Genomic DNA, 21,982 nt, shown 5'->3' on the forward strand with positions numbered 1-21,982 from the left:
GGTATTTTAAATGGCATATATCTTTTTCTGTGGTTGAAACATTATTTATTTAAGCAATACCCTACTGAGGGACATTCAGACTGCTTCCAGTTTTAATCCATGACAAGAGTTCTCCAAGAGGCAGAGGGGTTATCGCCTTTTTTAAGAACTACCTTTTGAACTCAACCAACTACAGCTGCAAAATAAAATTTAAGCATGAAAAACCGCAAAGGAGGGCGGGCTTGTGTGTAGGAGGGGCAGCCACCACTGGTCTTCCTGCTTTTCCTTTGTCTGGCGGCCCCCCCCCGGGACTGGCTAGAGGCCGAGCCGAGGGACTGCAGATGCCCATGGCTTCCACCACGCACGCGCGACGGGGGAGACAGGGAGCAGGGGATAACGCGTCAACGCCCCCGAGTGAAAGAAGTAACAAAAAGCGCAGGGGCGGGGCTTCCGGCCTCGCTGTGCCCTTGACTCCGCCCTTCTGCCCGGCCCAAGCTTCTCATTAGTCAGACATCTTCAGCCCATCGGGCCGAGAGCCAAAGGACTGGGTCTGCCCCAAGATGTGCCTGCTTCCGGAGCCGCAGAAAAAACGGTCAACTGCCATGCTGGGCTCAGGCATTTATTTAGGACAGGCCCATGGGGCCTGAAGGGGCTTTGTACAGCAATCGGTACACTTAAGAGTTCAACGGCAGGTTTCGAGGATGCCGCCTAAAGGAAAAAGCGGTTCTGGGAAAGGGGGAAAAGGTACAGCGGCCAGAGCAGCCGGGGAGAATGGGGTCGGGTGAGGGGCTAGGGGAGGGAGCAGACTGGCGACCCCCGGGGTCCTGGTTGGAGGCAGCGGGTGGCCAGTGACTGACCCGGAAGTGATAAATTGGACAGTCAGTGCGGACTTCCCTGGAAAGCTTTAATTGGAGAAACATGGAAATTACATGGTAGCTACACAAGAACAAAGGACTAAGGGAAAGTTTTGTTTGTTTCTTCTGAATGGGTAAAACTGGGGAGGGTGGGTGACCTGAAGGATCCACTAGAGTTAGAAAGGAGTGAGATTTAGGGGTAAATGGGACCCAGTACAGAGGTGGAGCAGTTGAACTCTGAGTAGAATGGACAACTGATGCTTGAGGTCGCAGGGGTAGAGACGAGGATGAGTATCGTTGTAAAAACTGGGGCCAGAGAGGGAGAAGGGGTGGGGTTTGTAGGAGATCATACTTAATGGCCTCGATTTGTTAGTAAAGTGGAAGGCACCGGTAATTTCTAAGGCTGAGAGGCCGGGACTGAGTAGGAGTCTTCAGAGTGGTAAAGGTTTGGAATAGTCATCGAGGTGATGAGAGAGGGAGTGAAATACTGTTGAAAGCATTGCCCTGAGCGCTGAGAGCCTAAGCGGGAAGGCCGTGGATTTCTGGGGGTCACGTTCTGCACAATCATGATATACCTAGTCCCGTGCAACTGTTACAGTATAGGATTGGAAAGAGTTAGGGTGGAGGTTTTGTTGGACAGTGATAATAGGAGGAGAACAACACAAGGGAGTTAGGGTGCCAGTGGGAACACAGTTCAGATGATCAAGCATGGGGTCCAGACCGGAGGGAAGATATCTGACAGTGTAGGGAACATAGCAGGATAAAGGGACAGAGGTGGGGGCGGTTCCTGTAAAGACAAAGAGCCGGAGTTGTGGGAATGAGGCGAGAAAGTTGTAGCTAGAGACTCACTGGAAGGCATCACTGTTACAAAGTGGACATACAGCAACCCACGTAAGAGTTTGCTGTAATCCCCTTTAGCAGTGACATTTTCTTTTTTTTTTTTTTTAGCTGAGCCATCCTGCTACCTGTTGGCAGCTCAGCGGCTGCTCAGCTCGGGCTGGACTCGAACCGCTGTTGCTCAGAGCTCAAACTCTTGAGCGAGCTCTTAACCAACTGAGCCACTCGGCCGGCCCAGCAGTGACATTTTCTTAGGCCTTCGGTAGTCAGTACAGTATTTGGGGTTGTCAGTTGTGTGCCAGACACTATGCCAGGCACTATGCCAGGCACTGGCGATACGAAGATGAGTAAGATGGAGCCTCCTGATCAAAACTTTTCAGTGGCTCCCTATGACTGCTAGCATAAATTCCAAGTTTCTTAATGGGGCCCAAAGGCTCTCAGCCACCTCCCCCGGGCTCATGTCACAGCACTCCCACCTCAAATTTGACTTCATCCAAAGTCTCCCACACATACCACTGTGCCCCGACCCAGAGTGTCTCCTCACCCATGTTCGACATCTGGTCAGCGCCTGTTCAGCCAGGAAACCTTCCCTGACTGCCTGTAATGTCCCTCTGTGCTTGCACAGCCCCCTGTCCATTCTCCTAAATACCTGTACATACCCTTCTTCCCCGGGAGCATGTGAGCTCCCTGAAAGAAGGGACCATGGCTTGTTCATCTTCGTATTCCTTGGGCCTGGACCTTAGCAGTTACTTAGGAAATGTTGATTGACCTGAACCCTCAACCCAGCAATAGTTCTTAGGGACATCAGCCTCTAACTAAGTATGCTGCCAATGACACAGAAGTTGACATGGTAGTAAAATGACATACTGGTAGAATGTAAGTCGCTGCCCCTGGTTATTAATCTGAATATTGATGACTTTTCGTGGGAGTGTATCAATAGGCAATGTATTGGGTTGCCGGAAAAGTCATGACGTATTTTTTCTGTTTTTCGTTGCAAAAATGCGTCACGACTTTTCCAACAACTCAATAGTAGACTCCGGAAGCTTGCACATGAATGTATACTTTAGCCAAATAGGGGTGGTGGGGAATTGCATCTTTACTTAAACTATGTTCGTGGAATGGTGAGTACTCAAATACACAGCTGAGTGCCTGTTAGAAATCTTATAAGAGCTCAGGGGTTTGCCCTTAGAAGGCAGATTTCAGATTGGATCCAGAGACGCTGGACCAGGTGTGTGGTGCTGTCAACTATTAGCATACTCCCCAGTGTGTATTTTCCTGTGAAGGGTGTATGTGGGGCACACATTTGCTGTTGTAAGAGCGGTGAGTCAGAGCTTAATTCAGCTTCATGTAGTAAAGGGTCCAGCAGAGTCCCCTTTTGAAGCTTGGTGCTGTGACCGAACTATCAACTCTTGTTGTGTTGGCCCTTTCTGTAAATATCAAGGTGCAGTTTAAATGAGTACCTGTCATCTCTTCTCTAAAGGGGGAGCCGCCTCTGGGAGTGACAGCTCTGACAAGAAATCTCAGGGTCCCAAAGGTGGTGGCAATTCAGTAAAGGTGAGTTACTAGTTTCTTTTTTCATGTTAAATATAAAAAGCATATATACATGTGTTATGTTGGTACGTGCAAAAGCAAAAGACAGTATGCTTAACTCATTCTAAGAGGCTAGCCTAATATTGATGTAAAATCAAGATAACACAGAATTGGAAAATCTACACCAATCTCATGTATGAAAAGTAATTCCTTCAGAAATACTTTTCCAATGCTTTTCTCAAATATCCAGAATTTCTTCATACTTTAGTATTGTTTCTTCAAATGTATTACATTAGGTCTTCCCAGTACGTGAATAAATTCTTTCTCAGTACAAAATATTCTATAAAACCCAGAGCTTCGGTAAACAGGCCAAGGCACAGGTCTCAGTAGATAGCTCCCATGCCAGTGAGCTACAAGCCAGGACCCTGACTATGAACATGGGCATGAGACAATTGCATACAGTTACTTGAAGGGCTTGACCCTATCCCAGAGGAGCGTCTGCCCTGGGAAAAGAGAATCTGCAAACAGAACTGTATTACTCAGTGCTATGAAACAGGCAGTCTCCATGTTTCAGTCAGGATATGGGATCCCATACTCAGATTCATGCACTCAGTAAGGATTTAGGGACATCTGCCCTGTGATAAGCAGTGTACTAAGATCTGGGTATTATAAAAATAAAAGAGAGATAGGAGATAGTTCCTGTTATCAGTCTAGTTGGGAGAAGTTCAGGAAAGAAACACATCCCATCGCTGGATGATACGTGCAGTAGTGGAATCGTATCATTTAAACCCAACCATACATGTGGCCAAAAAAGAGAGGGAGAGAGCGCGATCATGTAAATAGTGTGGGCCTTTCTGCCCACCTTCTCCTTGGTGAACCTGTGCCCCAGACAATGGGAGATGGGAGACATGGAGCTGCTTTTCCATAGTTGACCTCTGTTCTCACCTGAGCACCTGGTCCTCCAAATGCAAACCAGCTACTTCATCTGCCGTTCAGCTGAAGAAGTGTTTATTGGGCTTACGAGAGTAATGAGGGCTGGCATGTTAGTCCTCAGTATGGCATCTCCATAAGGGATGGTGGAGGGTCATTTCGGCTACACGCAGCTTTCACCTTCCATGTTGGCACTTCCCTCCCACCCCTACCCCTACCCCCTCCTTTAACCCCTGGCAGCAACTAATCTGTCTTCCATTTCTGTCATTTTATAATTTCAAGGATGTTACGTGAATCAAATGATACAGTATGTAACCTTTTGGGATTGGCTTTTCTCTGGAGGTTGTGTTCCAGTTGTCGCATGTATCAGTCACTAGTCTGTACCTTTGTATTGCTGAGCAGTGTTCCATCAAATGGAAGTGCCATAGTGTTGTCGGAAAACGGGTTCTTGATGTTTGTGTCACAGGAAAGAATTCAAGGACGCCCTGAGTAAGCCAAGCAAGCAGATTTATTAGAGGACCATCACTATCAAGATGGAGAGAGCAGCTGCCCCGAAGAGAAGTGGCTTTGGGAATTTATTACCCTTAAAATGAAAGGATGACCCATCCTTTCCTTTGCTGTCAGGAAGTTACTGCTGTGGGCCTAAGATCCCCTCGCCCCCAATTTCAGTAGTTGAACCCTGAGGACAACCTTGGTTTACTTATCTCTGAATTTATAAGGAAGACACCTTTAGCCACCACCCCAGTGTATCACCTACAATATGGAATAACAGATTCTGTTTGCATAAGAAATAGGAAATTCTGCAAAACAGATACCTTGACAAGATCAACTTAAGGATATAGTGATTTTTTTAAAAGATTTTATTGGGGAAGCGGAACAGTGTTGGGGAATTGGGGAAGGGGAACAGCCAAGTTGTTGTCCTTCAGTCTTTAGTTGTGGAGGGTGCAGCTAGCTCAGCTCCAAGTCCAGTTGCCATGTGGCCACTCAGCTCAAGGTGCCGTGTTCAATCTCAGCTGTGGGTGGGCGTAGCCACCATCCCATGCGGGAGTGGAACTGGCAGCCTTGTTGTTGGGAGCACGTGCTCTCACCAGCTGAGCCATCCTGCCACCTGTTGGCAGCTCAGCAGCAGCTCAGCTCAGGTGCAGCTCACTGGCCCATGTGGAAATCAAACCAGTGACCCTGTTGCTCAACCGAGTCGCTTGGCCGGCCCAGATATAGTGATTTTTTTAAACATCGCTTTATGTAAACATAGGTCAACTTTGAATGCTTCTATGGGGTTGAATATTCTTTTTTTTTTTTATTTATTTTTTTTTAAAGATTTTTATTGGGAAATTGGGGGGATGGGAACAGTGCTGGGGAATTGGGGAAAGGGGAACAGACAAGTTGCTGTCGTTTTGTTCTTCAGTCTAGTTGTGGAGGACGTTGCTTCACTGGCCCAAGTTGGCACCATCATTGCGCTCTTCTCTGGCGAGGCAGATCAGTCGCCGGCTTCTGGACGGCCGCTCACTGCGGCTGCTGGCCGCTCACGCTGGCTGCTGGCCACACACGGTAGCCCATGGCAATCCACTGCCACAGGGACTGCAGCCCACGCCGTCGCCGGCGACTCACGGCAGCCCAGCTCCAGGTTGAGCTGTTGTTCAGCATCTTAGCTGTAGAGGGCAGTGTCACTGGCCCTCATATGTGGGATCCGAACCGGGGCCCTCTGGCATCCCAAGCGAGTTCTTAACCATCGCGCCACTCGGCCGGCCCTGGGGTTGAATATTCTTAATGTTCAAGATAAGATACATTTTCAGTGTTGAATTATGGGGAGGCTTTATACATGGGGCCTCTTTTGGTAACAAGTGTTTCCTGGAGGGTTTTTTCATATCATCCCTGCTCTGAGGAAATAACAGCCATTACTAAGTGCTGGGTGCTTTATCTGAATCTTCACAGCCCTATGAGAACACACAGGCTGTTACTATCTCCGTGCACAAATGGGAAAACACTTAGGTTTAAAAACATGTCTAAGATCACACAGCAGAGTTGGGATTTGACTCCAGGACCCCAAATCTCAACCACTGTCATGTTTGCTGTTAGCACTGAGGCACCTGGTAAAAGATGGGAGCTTCCCACAGCCGGGTGCCCATATTCCATCTAAATCAGGGTCCCAAGCTATTGTCTTGATATGGAAAATGGGTTTGTGGTCACTGACTTCTAGGATTTTCCATTGCCATGAGCTAATGTAATTGTTCACTGCTGAGGGTAACCCAGACACAAGTGATGTACTGGGAGGAAATGAATCAATTGGATCTCCAAATATTATGTGAATGTACTTTTGCCTTGTAGGTCAGACACATTCTGTGTGAAAAACATGGAAAAATCATGGAAGCCATGGAAAAGTTAAAGTCTGGAATGAGATTCAATGAAGTGGCCACACAATATAGTGAAGACAAAGCCAGGCAAGGGGTAAGTGCTGTTCCCATTTCAAACAGCAGTGGGGGTTATTTCTAGGTTTTGCCATTAATTTGAGCCAGGTCGTGGTTTAAAGATCTTAAAAGTAAACAGTTGAATATGGGTCACCTGTGTGTAAACCTAGGCATGAGCAAACTTGCACAGGTAACATTATGAATGCACCTGGGTTCAGTGCAGGGTCCTTGTCACCAGGTCTTTACAGCCCAGATGAATAAACCTAGGAACCTAGACATTCAGGTTGGGAAATGCTCGAGCTATGGTAGGACTGTTCCCTCTTCAGGCCCACTTGACATCACGTGTCTTTTGGGTTTTCCAGGGCGACTTGGGTTGGATGACCAGAGGGTCCATGGTGGGACCATTTCAGGAAGCAGCCTTTGCCTTGCCTGTCAGCGGGCTGGACAAGCCCGTGTTTACAGACCCTCCAGTGAAGACGAAGTTCGGATATCATATTATTATGGTTGAAGGGAGAAAATAAAATACTTTGAAAGACTGACTATTGTAGGCATCTTGCTTATTTCTTGAAAAGGTGTTGGATCATCCTGTTTTATAAACTCTGTCCCTGAGTTTGCAGGTGCGCTACCTGCTGTGGTCCCGTGTTCAGGTCATTGGCTCACCCAGCATACTAAGTGAATGCCTTTTGTGTGTGTCACCCACAAAGGAAGGAAGCTGGAGTGCTAGAAAAAGCAAACTAACCTCTGTGGCATGGAGGCCGGTTACAGCTAGCTTGTGAGAACAGAGGGCAGGAAAGGGCCTCCGACACCACACACACCTTTGGGAAGTTGGCTGGGGTTCTGAAGGACCTGGCAAATGAAGCAATGAAGGATTTATACACATTTACATCCATGGCATATGCAGTCACTTTTGTTTGAAACTGCATCTTTTTCATTAAGTTCAATGCTTAAAGAACAAACTTCATTCGTAGTAGGATAACTGCAAATGAAAACCAAAACAAGGTCCCACATTGACCTATCACATTGGCACAGTTCAAAACGTTTAGCATGTTGTTGGTGAGGGTATGGGAAAACAGGCCTTCATTCATCAATGGTGGAAATGTATATTATTCTAACCTCTGTGGAGAACAATTTGGCAGTACCAGTGTCAGTTGGAAACAGACTGAATGTCCATTAATAGAAGCCTACAGTGTATATAGTGTATGTAGTATACTATCATTTCGGTAAACTGACACACACACACACACATACACACACACACACACACACACACTGGTGCTTATAGATACATGGACTGTCTGGAAATGGCAATCCAGAGCTGGGGGTGGGGCAGATAGGGGACTTTCTACCTCATACCCTTCGATCAGGGCTACTCATCTGTTGAGTGCCATGGAGCCCTTAGGCAGTTTGCCCAGGCCTGTGGCTCCCTTCTCAGCATGTTGATTTTAAGCCAATAAAATATATAGGATTACAAAGGACTCCAATTATGCTGAAATGGAGTCTTCAAAATAGTTTTAAATTGTCATATATATATATATATACATATATGTATATATATATATATATATATATATACACACACGTCTTTGTTACTATATTAAGATCTAGTGGTAGGTCTAAAAAGCACCTTGAACGTGTGGTTATGAGCTGCAGTGGTATTTTGACATGGCTGCAGACTGAAATCTGGTTTCTGACCAGATTTGAAATCTGGTTGCTGACAATGTCACAGGTACTGCTCCTCTAGTTTGCTGCCTACACTCAGACATCTGAATTCTGTGAACTTCCGTTTAAAAACCCCTGCCGTAGATACTGTTTGAATGTTTCACCGTGTACATGTGGGGCTAAGTCTTTTTTTATATATCGGGGAGAGGGGAACTTAGCTGAATTTCCACTAACATTTGTATGCATGATGGAGTGGACTGAAAAACAAAGACGTAGGGCATAGCCATTCAGCCACGTAGGGAAACGTTGAGCTGGACAGGAATGCAGAGTTTGAATTGCTGAATCAGTGTTACCAACAAGATTTTTTTTCAGGATACATAATCACATTACCCTAAAATATTAGTAATAGGCCAGCCGAGTGGCTCAGTTGGTTAAGAGCGTGAGCTCTCAGTCACAGAGTCACCAGTTGGATTCCCACATGGGCCAGTGAGCTGCTGCTGAGCTGCCAACAGGTGGCAGGATGGCTCAGCTGGTGAGAGCATGTGCTCCTAACAACAAGGCTGCAGGTTCGACTCCCGCATGTGATGGTGGGCTACACCCACAAGCAAGTAAGATTGGACAAGGCACCTTCAGCTGAGCTTCCGACGGGCAACCGGATGGCTCAGTGGTTAGAGCGTGCACACTTAGCAACAAGATTTCCGGTTCGACTCCCACATGGGATGGTGGCTGCACCCCCTGCAACTAAGATTGAACACAGCACCTTGAGCTGAGCAGCCACGAGCTGCCAACGGGCAGCCGGATGGCGACTAGACTTAGAGGTGAGCTAGCTGTGTCCTCCACAACTAAGACTGAAGGACAACAACTTGGCTGTTCCCCTTCCCCAATTCCCCAATAAAATCTTAAAAAAAAAGATTATGACAAGGATTAAAGGAGAAACTATGTAGTATAGCCAGCACATAGTAGGTTCTTGGTGTTAGTTCCCCTTCTCCAGTGACTGAGCGCACAGTGTGCTGTATTGTACTTTGTTTCTGAGAGGGAACCAAACTGCTCTTCAGTCTACAACCAGAAGATACTCGTACAATGCTAGCACATCAGAACACGCTGGTGAGGGAAGAATGACTGAGTGGTTGGCAGGGACTCGAGGGTAGGGTACCAGTGACAGAGGCCTGGCACCCAGCCTTCTGCGTGTTAACCAGCAGGTCTTAGATTTGGAATACTAATGCAGCCCCTGCCTCAACAAAGGAGTTTCTATATGCAGCTGCCAGTGTCATCTCAGTGAAAGAAAGTGAATGGGAAACAGTAGAGAAAAGTAACTTTAATAATCTTATCTGAACTGTCATATACAAAAGTGATCATTTTCAGAATAAAACTAAGAATGGCCAGAATAATTTTACAAAACATTCTCTACAAATAACATAGTTCTATTAAGTTTACAGAGTATGCTTAGAAGAAAAATATGAGAATACTGGAGTGAAGTAACATTAACCTAGTGCTCAGAATACCAGCATGTACATTTCTTGGGGGAAGGCAGGAACAGGGAGTAAAGGCAGAACTTACAAAAGGTTTAAACAAAAACTGGCCCGTTGAGATCTCTCTCACTGTAAGCCTGAATGCTTCATGCACCCCAAAAATGCAGTTATGAGAACACATTATCTCATACTGTTTCACTTTAAAATACAATAAAACAGGATATTCTCAGGTTGTATTAAGTTGCTTATACAAACTTAAAGTCATGAGCATGACTTCAGGATCTGCACTTTTTATGTCGAGTGCTTTAACTAAGCAGGCTAAGGCTTCCTGGGTTTTCCCACACTCTTTCAGGGCTTTTCCACGCATCACAAGAGTCTCATAGTCGTCCGCAGCCTCAGTTGCCTTATCCTGACAGTCAGCCAAGTGTCCACCAGACACAGGCTCGGGGTCACCAGGGGAGGCCTCTTGAGCTGGAGCTCCAGGCTTGGGTGCAGCAAAGCAGCTGGACTTACTTTCTGAAGGCAGGGCTTCTCTGGAAGGTTCCTCTTCTGTACATGCTGGGGCTTCGTCACTGCTTCCCTCTGTTCTATCTTCCTGCCAGTCTTCGGCTTCACTGCTGCTGTCAAGTCCTTCCTCCATGTCTTCTACGTGGTCTAAAACCACATTAATGAGAGACATCCTAGAAGCCAGGGATCTCCTACAGTTTATGGACTTGTTTACACTATCAAGTATTTTAGGGGAAAAAAACCTTCCAGGTGGATTGTCATTTTTGGGAGTCGAAGCATCAAATTCTTTTACAGGTAGGACCTGAAAGGGAGATGTGTTGAATGGATCTGTGCTTGAAGTCTCCTGAAAAGTATCGTCTTCACCTTCACTGTCTGAAACAATCCTTCTGGCTTTCCTTCTGACTCTCACGTTAACTACTTCTTCTAGCTCATCATCTTTCTCAGGAAGACCCATACTGACACATGCTTTGCTGTGCTCGAACTCTGCTCTGGAATTAGTTGCAGAGCCACACGAGCTGCTTTCTTTCTCAACAAGCTCCAAAGACAGACTGGAAAGATTTTGTCTACTGCCTGCAGAGTCTTCCAAGAAAAGATTGAAATCACACATATACTGTGCTGAAGACACTGGAGGTTCCTCTTCCAATGTGGCCTCATAGGCTTGAGCATCCTGCAGTGCGCTGTGGGATGCTGACAAGTCGTCATCAGCTATTTGAATAACAGATACATTCGATTCCGTGTTTTGATTTTCATTTGTTATGGGATTCATGGGCCAGGGACTACTGTGATGTAAAATCACATCATCCTTTAGTTCATCTAGATTTGGCCCAAGATCAACTCTGACAGATTTGCTAAGTAAATAACTCGAATTCCCCAGAGGGTTCTCTTGCAGTGCCTCCTGTGTCGGCCCCTCTTGCAATGCCTCTTTTTGTAGAGCCACTCCCGACAAAGAGTCAGTCCAAATTTCTTCTCTACTTCCACAGCCTGTGGGTAAAGCAGCTAATACGTCATCATCAAGTGTACTTTCGTGTGGGTGCCTGCCATCTTGCGGGACGGTAACGTTCACCTTCAAACCAGAAAGATCCTGTTCCTCGCTGTCCTCGGGCAGATCATCAATGATTACACTTGCCATTTGGGAACTGATTTCTTCCTCCTGGGTCTGGTGAGTAGTTATAAGAGGTGAAGGCTGAGGCCGTGGTTTATTCGATTCAGGGCATTTCTTCTTTGTTTGAGAAGGAAATGCAGGTTCTCTTGGCCAGGCCCCCTCGTGTCCAGTTCTTTGTCTTGCCATTAAGAGCTCTGTATTTTGAGACTCACGTTCAACAAGAAATTGAGCTTTCTCAACCCTTTGTTGAATATAGTGAGATTCTTCTATCACATCAAGCTCTTCTTTAACTGAAAGATCGTGTGTGTACATCAGATCATGGTCTGAGATTCCAGCTATCCCCAAAGAGTGCAGGTAGGCAATATGTTCATCCAGTTTCTCATCAGATTTCCTCTGAGCAGCATGCAGAAACTGAAGCTGGAGCTGGGTCACAGAGTTCTGAAAATCCTCGATGGTGAAGAGCTCTCTCAATTCTTGTTTACTAAAATACCGGAAAGGGTTCTTCCTATCACCAGTGGTTTGTCTTATTAATGAGTCCTTGAAAACCTGTCTTCTGTATATTTTCTCCTCTACAGTCCCACAAGTGATTAGCCTATAAACCACAACATTTTCTCTTTGTCCAATTCGGTGAGCTCTATCCACAGCTTGAGCATCAGTTGCAGGGTTCCAGCTAGGGTCAAAAATGACCACTCTAGTTGCTGCAGTTAAAGTTAAGCCAACACCACCTACTTGAGTGGTCAGCAGAAAAACAGAGTAATCTTTATTTTGTTGGAATAAATTAATTCTTTTTTCTCGTTCCACAAGATGAGTAATTGTTCCATCGATTCGCAGTATCTTAAAGTGCCGATTCTTTAAGAGGCGTTCAATGATGTTTAGAATTTGTGTTGAGTGGGAAAACACTAGAGTTTGATGGCCATCATCTCGCAGTTTCTTAAGCAGGTCCATTAGAAATATCATTTTTCCGGATTCATTCATCAGTGTATCATCAGTTATTTCATTAATATGGTCCATATCTGAGGACTCTTCTTCATTTTCATGTTGTGCAGAGAATCTGACAGTCCCTAGATTCAGCAAGTGACAAGCCCGAGCAGACAGCAGCCTAGGATGATCACACAACTTCTTTAAGACACTTAGCTCAGCCAAAGGTGAGCGTGTCTCCATTAACAACTCCTTGATATGATCTAGAGACACAAATTTCCTGTATATTTCTTCTTGTAAAGGTACAAGACGTATCCAAATAATTAAATCATTTTTCCTGGAAAGGGAAGGCATTTCATGAGTGGCATCAACATCTGGATTCTTTTCACTAAGTCCAACCTCTGGGTTACTTGACCTTTTCTTCTGCACCTCTTCTTTAGTCCTCCTGAGAAAGTAGGGTTTTATGATAGCCATTAAGTTTTCAGAAATTTTAAGTCCCAAGGCTTTTTCCCCTGGGGTAGCATCCTTCTCTCTTGCTCGAGTAATAGGATTTTCATACTCCATTTTAAAAGTTTTTAATGTTCCTAGCAGGGAACCTTGGCAAGCAAAATCAAACAGGGACCACAGTTCTTGTAAATTATTCTGGACCGGGGTCCCTGTGAGGAGGATGCGATTTCTGGCAGGAATAGTGCGAGCGCATATTGCTGACTTAGTGGATGAGGTTTTTATTTTATGTGCTTCATCAAGGATGACATAGTCCCACACAAACTCTTGGCCATTCAAGCTTGAAAGTTGCTGCCAATTATTGAGTAACATCTGGTACGTAGTGATAATGACGCCATTCCTTTGCTGAATCCGACTGAGGTTTCTGGAACGTTCTTGCTTGCTGGGACCATGAAAGGTTTTCACTCTCATTCCCGGAGTCCACTTGGCAAATTCTTTCAGCCATGTGTTAATGAGACTGGTTGGCATGATGAGCAGCACGTGGCTCACAAGTGAAGCATCAAACATACCAGAAAGGAAAGCGATGATCTGAATAGTCTTCCCCAACCCCATGTCATCTGCCAAGATACCACCTTTTCTTCCATCCCTGTACAGGCTGTAGAGGAAAGCTATGCCTTCCTTCTGGTGCTCAAACAGTTGGTCGTGCAGTTCTCGATAAAGCAGCAGGCCGGACTGGCACACATCTGTGAATTCATCATCACCCTGGTCTGCCAACTCCTCCAAGGCTTCCTGGATTTTCTGTATTCTGCTCATCACCTTTTCATTAGGAAAAATGTCCTTTGCCAAATTGAAAAGTTTAAATGCTTCTTCCAGATCTCCATTCTTAGTTGCTTCTTTGGCCTCTTTCACATATCTGTAAACGAAGATTTAAGGAAAGATGTATAGATATATAATATGTATCCCACATATTTATCATATATGTGTGCAAATATATCTAACATTCAGTCTAAGAACACTTGGGGGTCCATTTTGCAATCCAAACTGCAGTTGGGCTTTCAATATCCTCAATTCAGGATGGGAAAGTAGCACAGAAGATGCCAATGAAAGCTGGCATCACTTAAGATACAAATACCCACCAGGCACTAGCAGCAACAGCTTCAGGCACTAGTGGGAAATGTATGTGCAAAGGTCATAGGTTCCACAGCATTTAAAAAAACTGCCACCACTGGGCCAGCTGAGTGGTGTGTTGGTTAAGACCTGGCTTGGGATGCCAGCTCTGGGCAGCAGGGCCCCGGGTTCGGATCCCACATGAGGGCCAGTGACACTGCCCTCTACAGCTAAGATGCCGAACAACAGCTCAACCTGGAGCTGGGCTGCTGTTGAGTCGCCGGTGACGATGTAGGCTGCAGCCCTTGCTGCAGAGGGCTGCCATGAGCTACCATGAGTGGCCATCCAATGGCCAGCGAGTGACTGCCTCACCCAGGAAGAGCACAATGATAATACCAACATGGGCCAGTGAAGCAACGTCCTCCACAACTAGACTGAAGAACAAAAGCACAGCAACTTGTCTGTTCCCCTCCCCCAATTCCCCAATTAAAAAAAAAAAACTAAAACAAAACAAAAAACTGCCACCCATAAGAATTATGGAGTGGTATTTTTTGTAAAATCAACCAACCAACCTATACTGTGGGAGCATGGAAACAAGATACATGGGCAAGACTCAGGCCTTATTCTTCTGTACCTCTGTGATGCATCTGACACTACTGATCACTCCCCTCCTTAAAGTTCTCTCCCTCCACCGGATTCCTACAGATTCCTCCTGGTTTTCTCCCCCGTTACTGGCCATTTCTTCTCTGTGTCCTTCTCAAGCTCCTATTCTTCCTCCCAGAGAGTTCAGTCCGGGGTCCTCTTCTCACTCATTTTACTCTCTCCTCAGCTCTCCCAATCCCACCTGTGTGCTCATGACTCTCACATCACTCTCTCCAACCCAGGGTTTGCCCCAAGCTCCAGTCTAGACCCATATTCCCACTGCCTTCTGGCCATCTCCACTTGAAAGTCTCATAGCCACCTCAAATTCAATTAGCCCCAAATTAAAATCATTATTTCCCCTCTAAAAACACACTTCTCCATTTGTGTGGCAGTAATGGACACTACTATCCACTTGGCCATACAAGCTAGAAATCTGAAGATCATCCTTGACTCCAACCCAAATCCGAATCACCTTTGACCTCTGCCCTCTTTCTGTCCCTCCCCACCCCCCCAGCCAGACAGTCCCCAAGTCCTATTAACTTTATGTCCCCAGTATAACCTGTGTCTTTCCATCTCTACTGTGGTCCAAGTCACCATCATCTCTGGCCTGGATAATTGCAACGTCTTACTCACTAGTCTCCCTACATCCACTTTTGGCCCCACCAATGCATTCTCTATATAGCAACCAGCAATATTGTCTGAAAATGTAAAAGGAATCATATCACTCCTCTGCTTAAAATTCTTCAGTGGCTTACGGTCAAGTGATTTTGACAGGATGCCAAAACAATTCAGTGAGGAAAAAAAAGTCTTTTCAACTGGATAGCAATGTGCAAAACAATGAAATCGGTCTCCTACCTCACACCATACACAAAAATTAATTCAAAATGGATCAAAGACCTAAATATAAGAACTAAACCTACAAAACTCTTAGAAGAAAATATAAGCATAGATCTCCGTGACCTTGAATTGTCCAAAGAAGACATACAGGTGGCCAATCAGCACACGAGAAGATGCTCACCATCATTAGTCACCAGGGAAGCAAACGCAAATCAAAATCACAGTGAGATGCCACTTCATGCCCATTAGGAAAGTAGAATCAAAAGTGAGAAAATATCAAGTGTTGACAACAATGTGGAAAAGCTGGAATTCTCATAACACTGTTGGTGGGAATATAAAATGGTCTGGTTGCTTTGGAATTCATTCTGTCAGTTCCTCAACAGATAACGTATAGTTACCATGTGATCTAGGAATTCTACTCCCAGGTACAAACCCAAGTCAAATGAAAATATTTGTGCAAAGAAAATTTTGTACATGAATGTTCATAGCAGAATTATTCATAAAGCCAAAAGGGGAAATAACACAAACGTCCACCAACTGATGAATGATAAAAATATGATAGATCCATAGAATGGAATATTATACAGCCATAAAAAGGAATGAAGTAGTGATACATGCTACAGCATGAACAAACCTTGAAAACATTTTGCTACATGAAATAAGGCTGTACATTTTGATTCCATTTACATGAAATGTCCAGAATAGGCAAATTCATGGAGAAAGAAAGTAGATTAGCGGTTGCCAGGAGCTGGAGGGCTAGGGGATAGTGATGACTAAAGGGTAAGGAATTTTTTTGGGGGGTGATGAAAATGTTCTAAAACTAATTGTGGTGATAGGCGCACAACTCTGTGAATATACTAGAAATTATTCAATTGTACACTTAAATGGATGAAGCTGTGGTATGTGAACTGTACTTCAATAAAGTTGTTAACAGAATAACTCTTCAGTTGCTTCCTGTGGCCTACAGAATGAAGTTTAAGCTCCTTGGCTTGTCATTCCAAACCCTGCCCACACAGCCAGGAAGCACTGACCTCTCTGCCTTAACTCCTGTCGCTTCCTGCTTTGAACATTTTATTTTAATCCCTTATGCCACCCAGGCTTTTGTGTCCTGTGAGCTAAGACTCACTCAACCTCCTCTTCCTGGAAGGCAGGCCTCTCCTTCCAAGCGGACCTCACTGAACTCATTCTTTAAGACAGTGATGCTCAGTGTTCTGCTTGTTAGAACAGATTGCTGGCCCCTGACATCAGATTTCTGGATTGTGCAGTGAGGCCCAAAGATTTGCATTTCTCTAAGGTCCCCAGGTGATGCTAATGCATTGTATTCAAATCACTACAGAACAACCGAGCTATGTCAGTGCATGAAACAAGCTCACGAAAGGGGGTAGAGGGGAAAGGTACTGACATCAGTAATCTAGGGAACGAGTGAAGCCTGTAAGACTACAAGCAAAGGAAACGACGTAAGCACTGTACTAGTGGATACAGCTGTTTCCCGTGGGGTATGGGCGAACAATTCTGATAGTGCATGCGTGTATACTAGGATTGAAGCATCACATAAACGGATGGCGGTTAGTGAGAGCCAGGCTGCTCACTGTGGGAGTAGGACTTGACAGGTAAGCAAGAGGAGGAGGTTACAATGATCCATCTGGATCAAAGCTGGAGACACCAGTACAAACACATGTTTGGCACAGATACAGATGGTTCCACATAGAAATATTTAGACACGGGCCGGCCGAGTGGCGCGTTGGTTAGGAGTTGGCTTGGGACGCCAGCTCTGAGCAGCAGGGCCCGGATTCGGATCCCACATATGAGGGCCAGTGACACTGCCCTCTACAGCTAAGATGCTGAACAACAGCTCGACCTGGAGCTGGGCTGCCATGAGTCCCAGGCTACAGCGTAGGCTGTAGTGGGGCTGGCCAGGAGTGGGTGTGATCTTTCGTGAGCTTTCATGAGCCGCCGTGAGCAGCTGTCCAATGGCCGGCGAGCGACTGCCTCACCAGGGAAGAGCACAATGATAATACCAACATGGGCCAGTGAAGCGACGTCCTCCACGACTAGACTGAAGAACAAAAGGACAGCAACTTGTCTGTTCCCCTTCCCTGATTCCCCAACGCTGTTCTCCTCCCCCAATTCCCCAATAAAATCTTTAAAAAAATAAATATTTAGACACATGTGTATGCATGGGTTAGTATCCACACATATTTCCTTGCTCTGTCAGCTGAGCAGGCCTACAAGCCAGGAGACCCCAGTAGCCACGAGCACACCCAGATCTTGGTTTCCAATACTATTCTCTAATAAAAGGAAGCAGGGCTCCTTGGGAAAATGGCTGGTTCTAGGGCTGGGGCAGGAAATCTGTAAGATGAGTGTGGAGCATCTTGTAGTATCAGAAAGTAAGGAAGTGTTCAAAAAAAAGAAAAGAAAACCAACCCACCCCCTACAATGATGGGAGTGTGTCTAAAGGACAGAGAAGCAAATGAAAAGCACCCCATGGGCAAAGCTGCAACAATAGGAACAACAAAATAAAATAGTACTGGATTATAACCCAAAGTATAAACTAAATATATGAGTCCGTTCTGATATAAATGAGTGAATAAATACAGGAGAAGAGACACACCTCCCATGCAGGAGAATTTCCAATAGCTTATGTAGCTACTCGCCCCCACCCCACCCCACCCAGAAGGAGCACACGTCCTATTCCTCACACGTGGCGTGCACACAGTAACAACATACGGAGGGGCGTGAAGGGGGAAAGAATAACAATAAAGTGGAGAAACCTGGCCAGCAGCAGCCCAGCTACGTGATCAGTCAACACCGAGAGTGGCGTGTTGACATTACAGACCCTTCATAGGATGTGATGAGAAGGGCACTTCACCTCTGTGGTCTTCCCCTCAAAACCCCAAACCCCAGTCTAAGCATGAGAAAAACCACTGACAAATCCCACTGAGGCCCATTCTACAAATACCTGAGCAGTGCTCCTCAGAGCTGTCAGTCATCAGAAACAAGGGAAGTCAAAGAAACTGTCAAGGCAAGAACCTAGAGACAGGAGACTAACTGGACTGTGGTGTCCTGGATAGGATGCTGGAACAGAAGAAGGGCAGTAGGTGAGAAGGAAGGAAACCCAAAGCAAGCATGGATTTACTTAGTCATGACGCACCAGCGTTGGCCCAGTAACTGTAACACAGGTACACAGCAACGTAAGGTGTTAACAGCGGGGAACTAGCTGCAGGGCCTATGGCCGCTCTGTACTGTCATTCAACATTCCCCTAAGTCTAAAATGACAGATCAGATCATCTGTTCGTGTACCTGCCCGTGAAGTCCTGGAGAACAGGGACAGGGATCGGGTCTTAGATCAGACACTCGATAACAGTCGCCTGAATAAAAAGATGAAGAGGGGGAGGAAAGAAGAAAAGAGCCTACTGGCTGCCAAACTGCAGTTCCCACCTCCCGTCGTCTGGTGTGCTTTAGAATCAAGTTACGTTCCCTGTCACTCTGATGAGGCCATAGTGGTGACCACCAGACCCCTCCATCTACGTGCTGACCCTGAACCCACTCTGCTCTCCCTTCCTCCTGGCCTTCCCCCCATGACTAAAAAAAAAACCAAAAAAACAAAACAAAAAAAAAAACTATATTGCTTTACTCTAATAGCCCCAAACTGGAAACAACCATCCCTATCTATTTCTAGAACTCTTTCATCACCCCAAACAGAAACTTCGTTCCCTATCCCCCCACCCCTGGAGACCTCTATCCCACTTTCTGTCTCTATGTGAATTTGCCTATTGTCAGTATCTTATATAAGTGGAATCACACAATATGTGGCCTTTTGTGCCTGGCTTATTTCACTCAGCATGTTTTCAGGGTTCATCCATGTTGTAGCCTGTGTCACAATTTCACTCCTTTTTAAGCCTGAATAACATTCCATCGCATGTAAACACCACAGTTCATCCATTCACCTGTTGATGGACACTTGTGTTGTTTCTACCTTCTGGCTCTTGTTAACAATGCTGCAATGAATACAGGTGTACAAGTGTTTGGGCCCATTTTCAATTCTTTTGGACACATACCCAAGAGTAGAATTGCTGAGCCATATGGTAACTCTCTGTTTAACTTTCTGAGGACTTGTCATTTGTTTAGGGGACTGGGGAGATGGATGTGGCAGAGCTAGAATTTTAACAGCTGCCTGAAATATCCAAAGCCATCGCTCTGTGCACCATTCTGTCTTGCCTCCATGTTACATTGGTCCCAGGCCCACCGTCAATGCCCAAAGACCTGCTTCCATGCGCCCCCACCATGCTCCAGCAATGCTAAATTTCCACACTGCTTCTGACTCTCTAGACATAAAACTCTGCCCAGTATGCCATGTGCTTGGCTCCTTTCTTCCCCACTGCTTAGCTAACTCCCACTCAGCTTTTAAAAGTCAGTAAAGGCACTATTTTCTCAAAGAAGCCTCCTCTGACAACTGCCCCCCTACACACACACTCTCAGCCCAAATCCCAGAATTCTGGATGAGGGATATAGCCTCTGTATTTATATCTATCATATGAAAATTTCCATTTGTCTTTCTTCCCCACCACACTACAAGGATGTGTCTTTTTTACCACCATATACTCAGCAACCAGCAGTGTGGGCTGGTCCACGGGAGGCATTTAGTAAATGTTTGCTGAAGGCATGAAATGATGAGATCAGGATAGTCAAAAGTTAAGAGAAAGAATCTTTCAGACACAATGGGCAATCTTTTGTCTTTCCAGGAGTTTGCAAACCTCTATCAAAGCTACCTTAAAAGCTCTTCCACTAACCATACACTAGCTGACTAGAATATGCCCAACCACCTAAGACCCTGTGTGCAAAACACTGCCTTCAAGACAGCACAGTAAGCAGAATATGGAGGAAGTTACTTCAACATTAATACACTTGAAGTGCTTTATGAGAAGCCTTGTTTAAAACAAATCCAAAACATCAGGCTAGTAGAGATCTCAATGGAAGAACTTGAGCTTAGCTCTGAGACCCAGCAGAAGCTGACAACCTGAGACGTCACTGCTCTTGAGTGAACTCTAATCAGAGGTGGCATGAGGCAGCAATTCCCAGGGCTGCCCCACAGGGCTCTCTGGTGATAGGCACGCCATGTTTATAGGCCTCCATTGGTGACTGGAACCACTGTGCTTGGAGGACACTGGACTAAGCACAGTGAGCTTCGGTTGTTCATCAAACATGCATTGAAAACTTAGCGTGTGTCAAACATTGTGCTAAACACTGAGATATAGCCGAGAGCAAAGCAGGTGTCTGCCTTTGCACAGCTTATGGTACAGGGGACGGACATTTCTCAAAGAATCACAGAACTTCATTACAAGCTGCAGTGACAGCGATGGAGGAAAAATATGGAGGCAGATTAGAGCACATAACGGGAACCCGAGGATGACGAGCAGTGGGCCTCAGACCCCTCCAGATCTGGTCCATGCTGCACACACCCAAAGTGTACTTGTCGCAGCGCGAAGACCTGTGGGCATGTGGCAGGTCCCAGAGAGAAGTTGCTGTATGGATAGCAGCAGGGCCCGTCTAGAGGGGCCCAGCTGTTCTCCTTCCCCGTGGGAACTGCAATGCAGAAGGAGGAGCCCAGGGTTACCCAGGTCTTCTCAGGGTTGGAGAAAAGTGGGAAATCCTGACTTTATGTGAATTCTCCTGAGGTGTACATGATAACTGACACATCTGTTTTTAAAAACACTGGCTCATGAGCTCCTCAGAATAAACGGTAGGTCTCTCGGGGTAGGAGCCTACAAAGGTTTGCTTTGGGGCTGAACACCGTCCACCTATGACACCTATCACTTAAAACAGCATAGGCTTTCTGTAGTATTTATCATCTGTGTCACAGGCTTGGGATTCCACAGACAAGGAGTATGTAGACCAAACCATAGGGCCTTGGTGCCCTGTCCCAAGAGAATCCAAGCAGGCAGGACAAGCAAGGTGGGGAAGGCAGGCAGGGACCTGGTCCCCCTCCTTGGAAACTTCAGTGGAACTTCTGCCAGAATAAACAGGAAGACAGCATCCTCATACATGTCAACATGCCCTCAGAAAGCAGCTGAACCTGCTAGTTAATTACTGTGGGGAAAAACAGCTAATTAATAATTATGCCAAAATCAAAATTATCCTTTTTGCTGGCACTGGAGATTGCTTGGCATCCAGATGGATCATACCGGCCAATGCTGCTCAGCAGGAAAAGCAGTTTCATTATTTGAAGAAGCATCTGCTGGGGAACATCCCAACTGGCCCTTTGAGATAAAGTCTAACTAAAAATGAAGAATTCTCCAACAACAATATTAACTTCTTCTACAGTACATATAGACCTTTAGTACCTCCAGCCCCCAAGTTTATCTGGTTAACCATTGCATTGGAGGGCAAAACTCTGGGGCTTCAAGCAAGCACTTCTTCCAGGATTTGAGCAAAGCTATGGTTGTTTGGAAAGAAGTCCTGAACCCTCATGTTGGCCTTCAACTCACCCGCAAGCCATTTCAGTGGGCAAGGTGACAAGACCTTCCATTAAGACAGAAATATAGGGCCGGCGGAGTAGCTCAGTTGGTTAAGAGTTGGCTTAAGGGCCAGCCGAGTGGCGTGGTGGTTAAGAGCTGGCTTGGGACGCCAGAGGGCCCCGGTTCGGATCCCACAGATGAGGGCCAGTGACACTGCCCTCCACAGCTAAGATGGTGAACAACAGCTCGACCTGGAGCTGGGCTGCCATGAGTCCCAGGCTACAGCGTAGGCTGTAGTGGGGCTGGC

General features: G+C 45.9%; 2 protein-coding genes across 3 annotated transcripts in view; one reads left to right on the plus strand and one right to left on the minus strand.

Annotated features, from left to right (window-relative positions):
• Positions 1–581: 581 nt before the first annotated feature.
• PIN4 (peptidylprolyl cis/trans isomerase, NIMA-interacting 4) lies at positions 582–7,077 on the plus strand. Of its 2 annotated transcripts, none has more exons than XM_019629561.1 (4): positions 582–723; positions 3,151–3,224; positions 6,456–6,575; positions 6,898–7,077. In XM_019629561.1, exons 1-4 carry the CDS (start codon positions 681–683, stop codon positions 7,054–7,056), a joined length of 396 nt encoding a protein of 131 aa, XP_019485106.1. In that variant the 5' UTR covers positions 582–680; the 3' UTR covers positions 7,057–7,077. The 2 variants fall into 2 exon arrangements, with proteins under 2 accessions (XP_019485106.1, XP_019485107.1); XM_019629562.1 differs by lacking the exon at positions 582–723 and adding an exon at positions 856–939.
• A 2,468-nt stretch (positions 7,078–9,545) lies between these two features.
• Positions 9,546–21,982, minus strand: part of ERCC6L (ERCC excision repair 6 like, spindle assembly checkpoint helicase) — a 16,771-nt gene continuing 4,334 nt past the window's right edge. The window contains exon 2 of the mRNA XM_019629559.1: positions 9,546–13,547. Coding sequence (XP_019485104.1) covers positions 9,890–13,547 — 3,658 coding nt within the window. The 3' untranslated portion in view covers positions 9,546–9,889. The remainder of the gene's footprint in view (positions 13,548–21,982) is intronic.

The sequence above is a fragment of the Hipposideros armiger genome, unplaced genomic scaffold (assembly GCF_001890085.2).
Source record: "Hipposideros armiger isolate ML-2016 unplaced genomic scaffold, ASM189008v1 scaffold_861, whole genome shotgun sequence".
Lineage (NCBI taxonomy): Eukaryota > Metazoa > Chordata > Mammalia > Chiroptera > Hipposideridae > Hipposideros > Hipposideros armiger.

What these genes read in the sequence shown, in the direction of transcription:
- PIN4 (XM_019629561.1), top strand. Translation starts at nt 681, where the DNA reads ATGCCGCCTAAAGGAAAAAGCGGTTCTGGGAAAGGGGGAAAAG. An exon ending in GTGGTGGCAATTCAGTAAAG is followed by an intron (nt 3,225 to 6,455) that starts GTGAGTTACTAG and finishes TTTGCCTTGTAG; the next exon opens with GTCAGACACATTCTGTGTGA. An exon ending in AAGACAAAGCCAGGCAAGGG is followed by an intron (nt 6,576 to 6,897) that starts GTAAGTGCTGTT and finishes TGGGTTTTCCAG; the next exon opens with GGCGACTTGGGTTGGATGAC.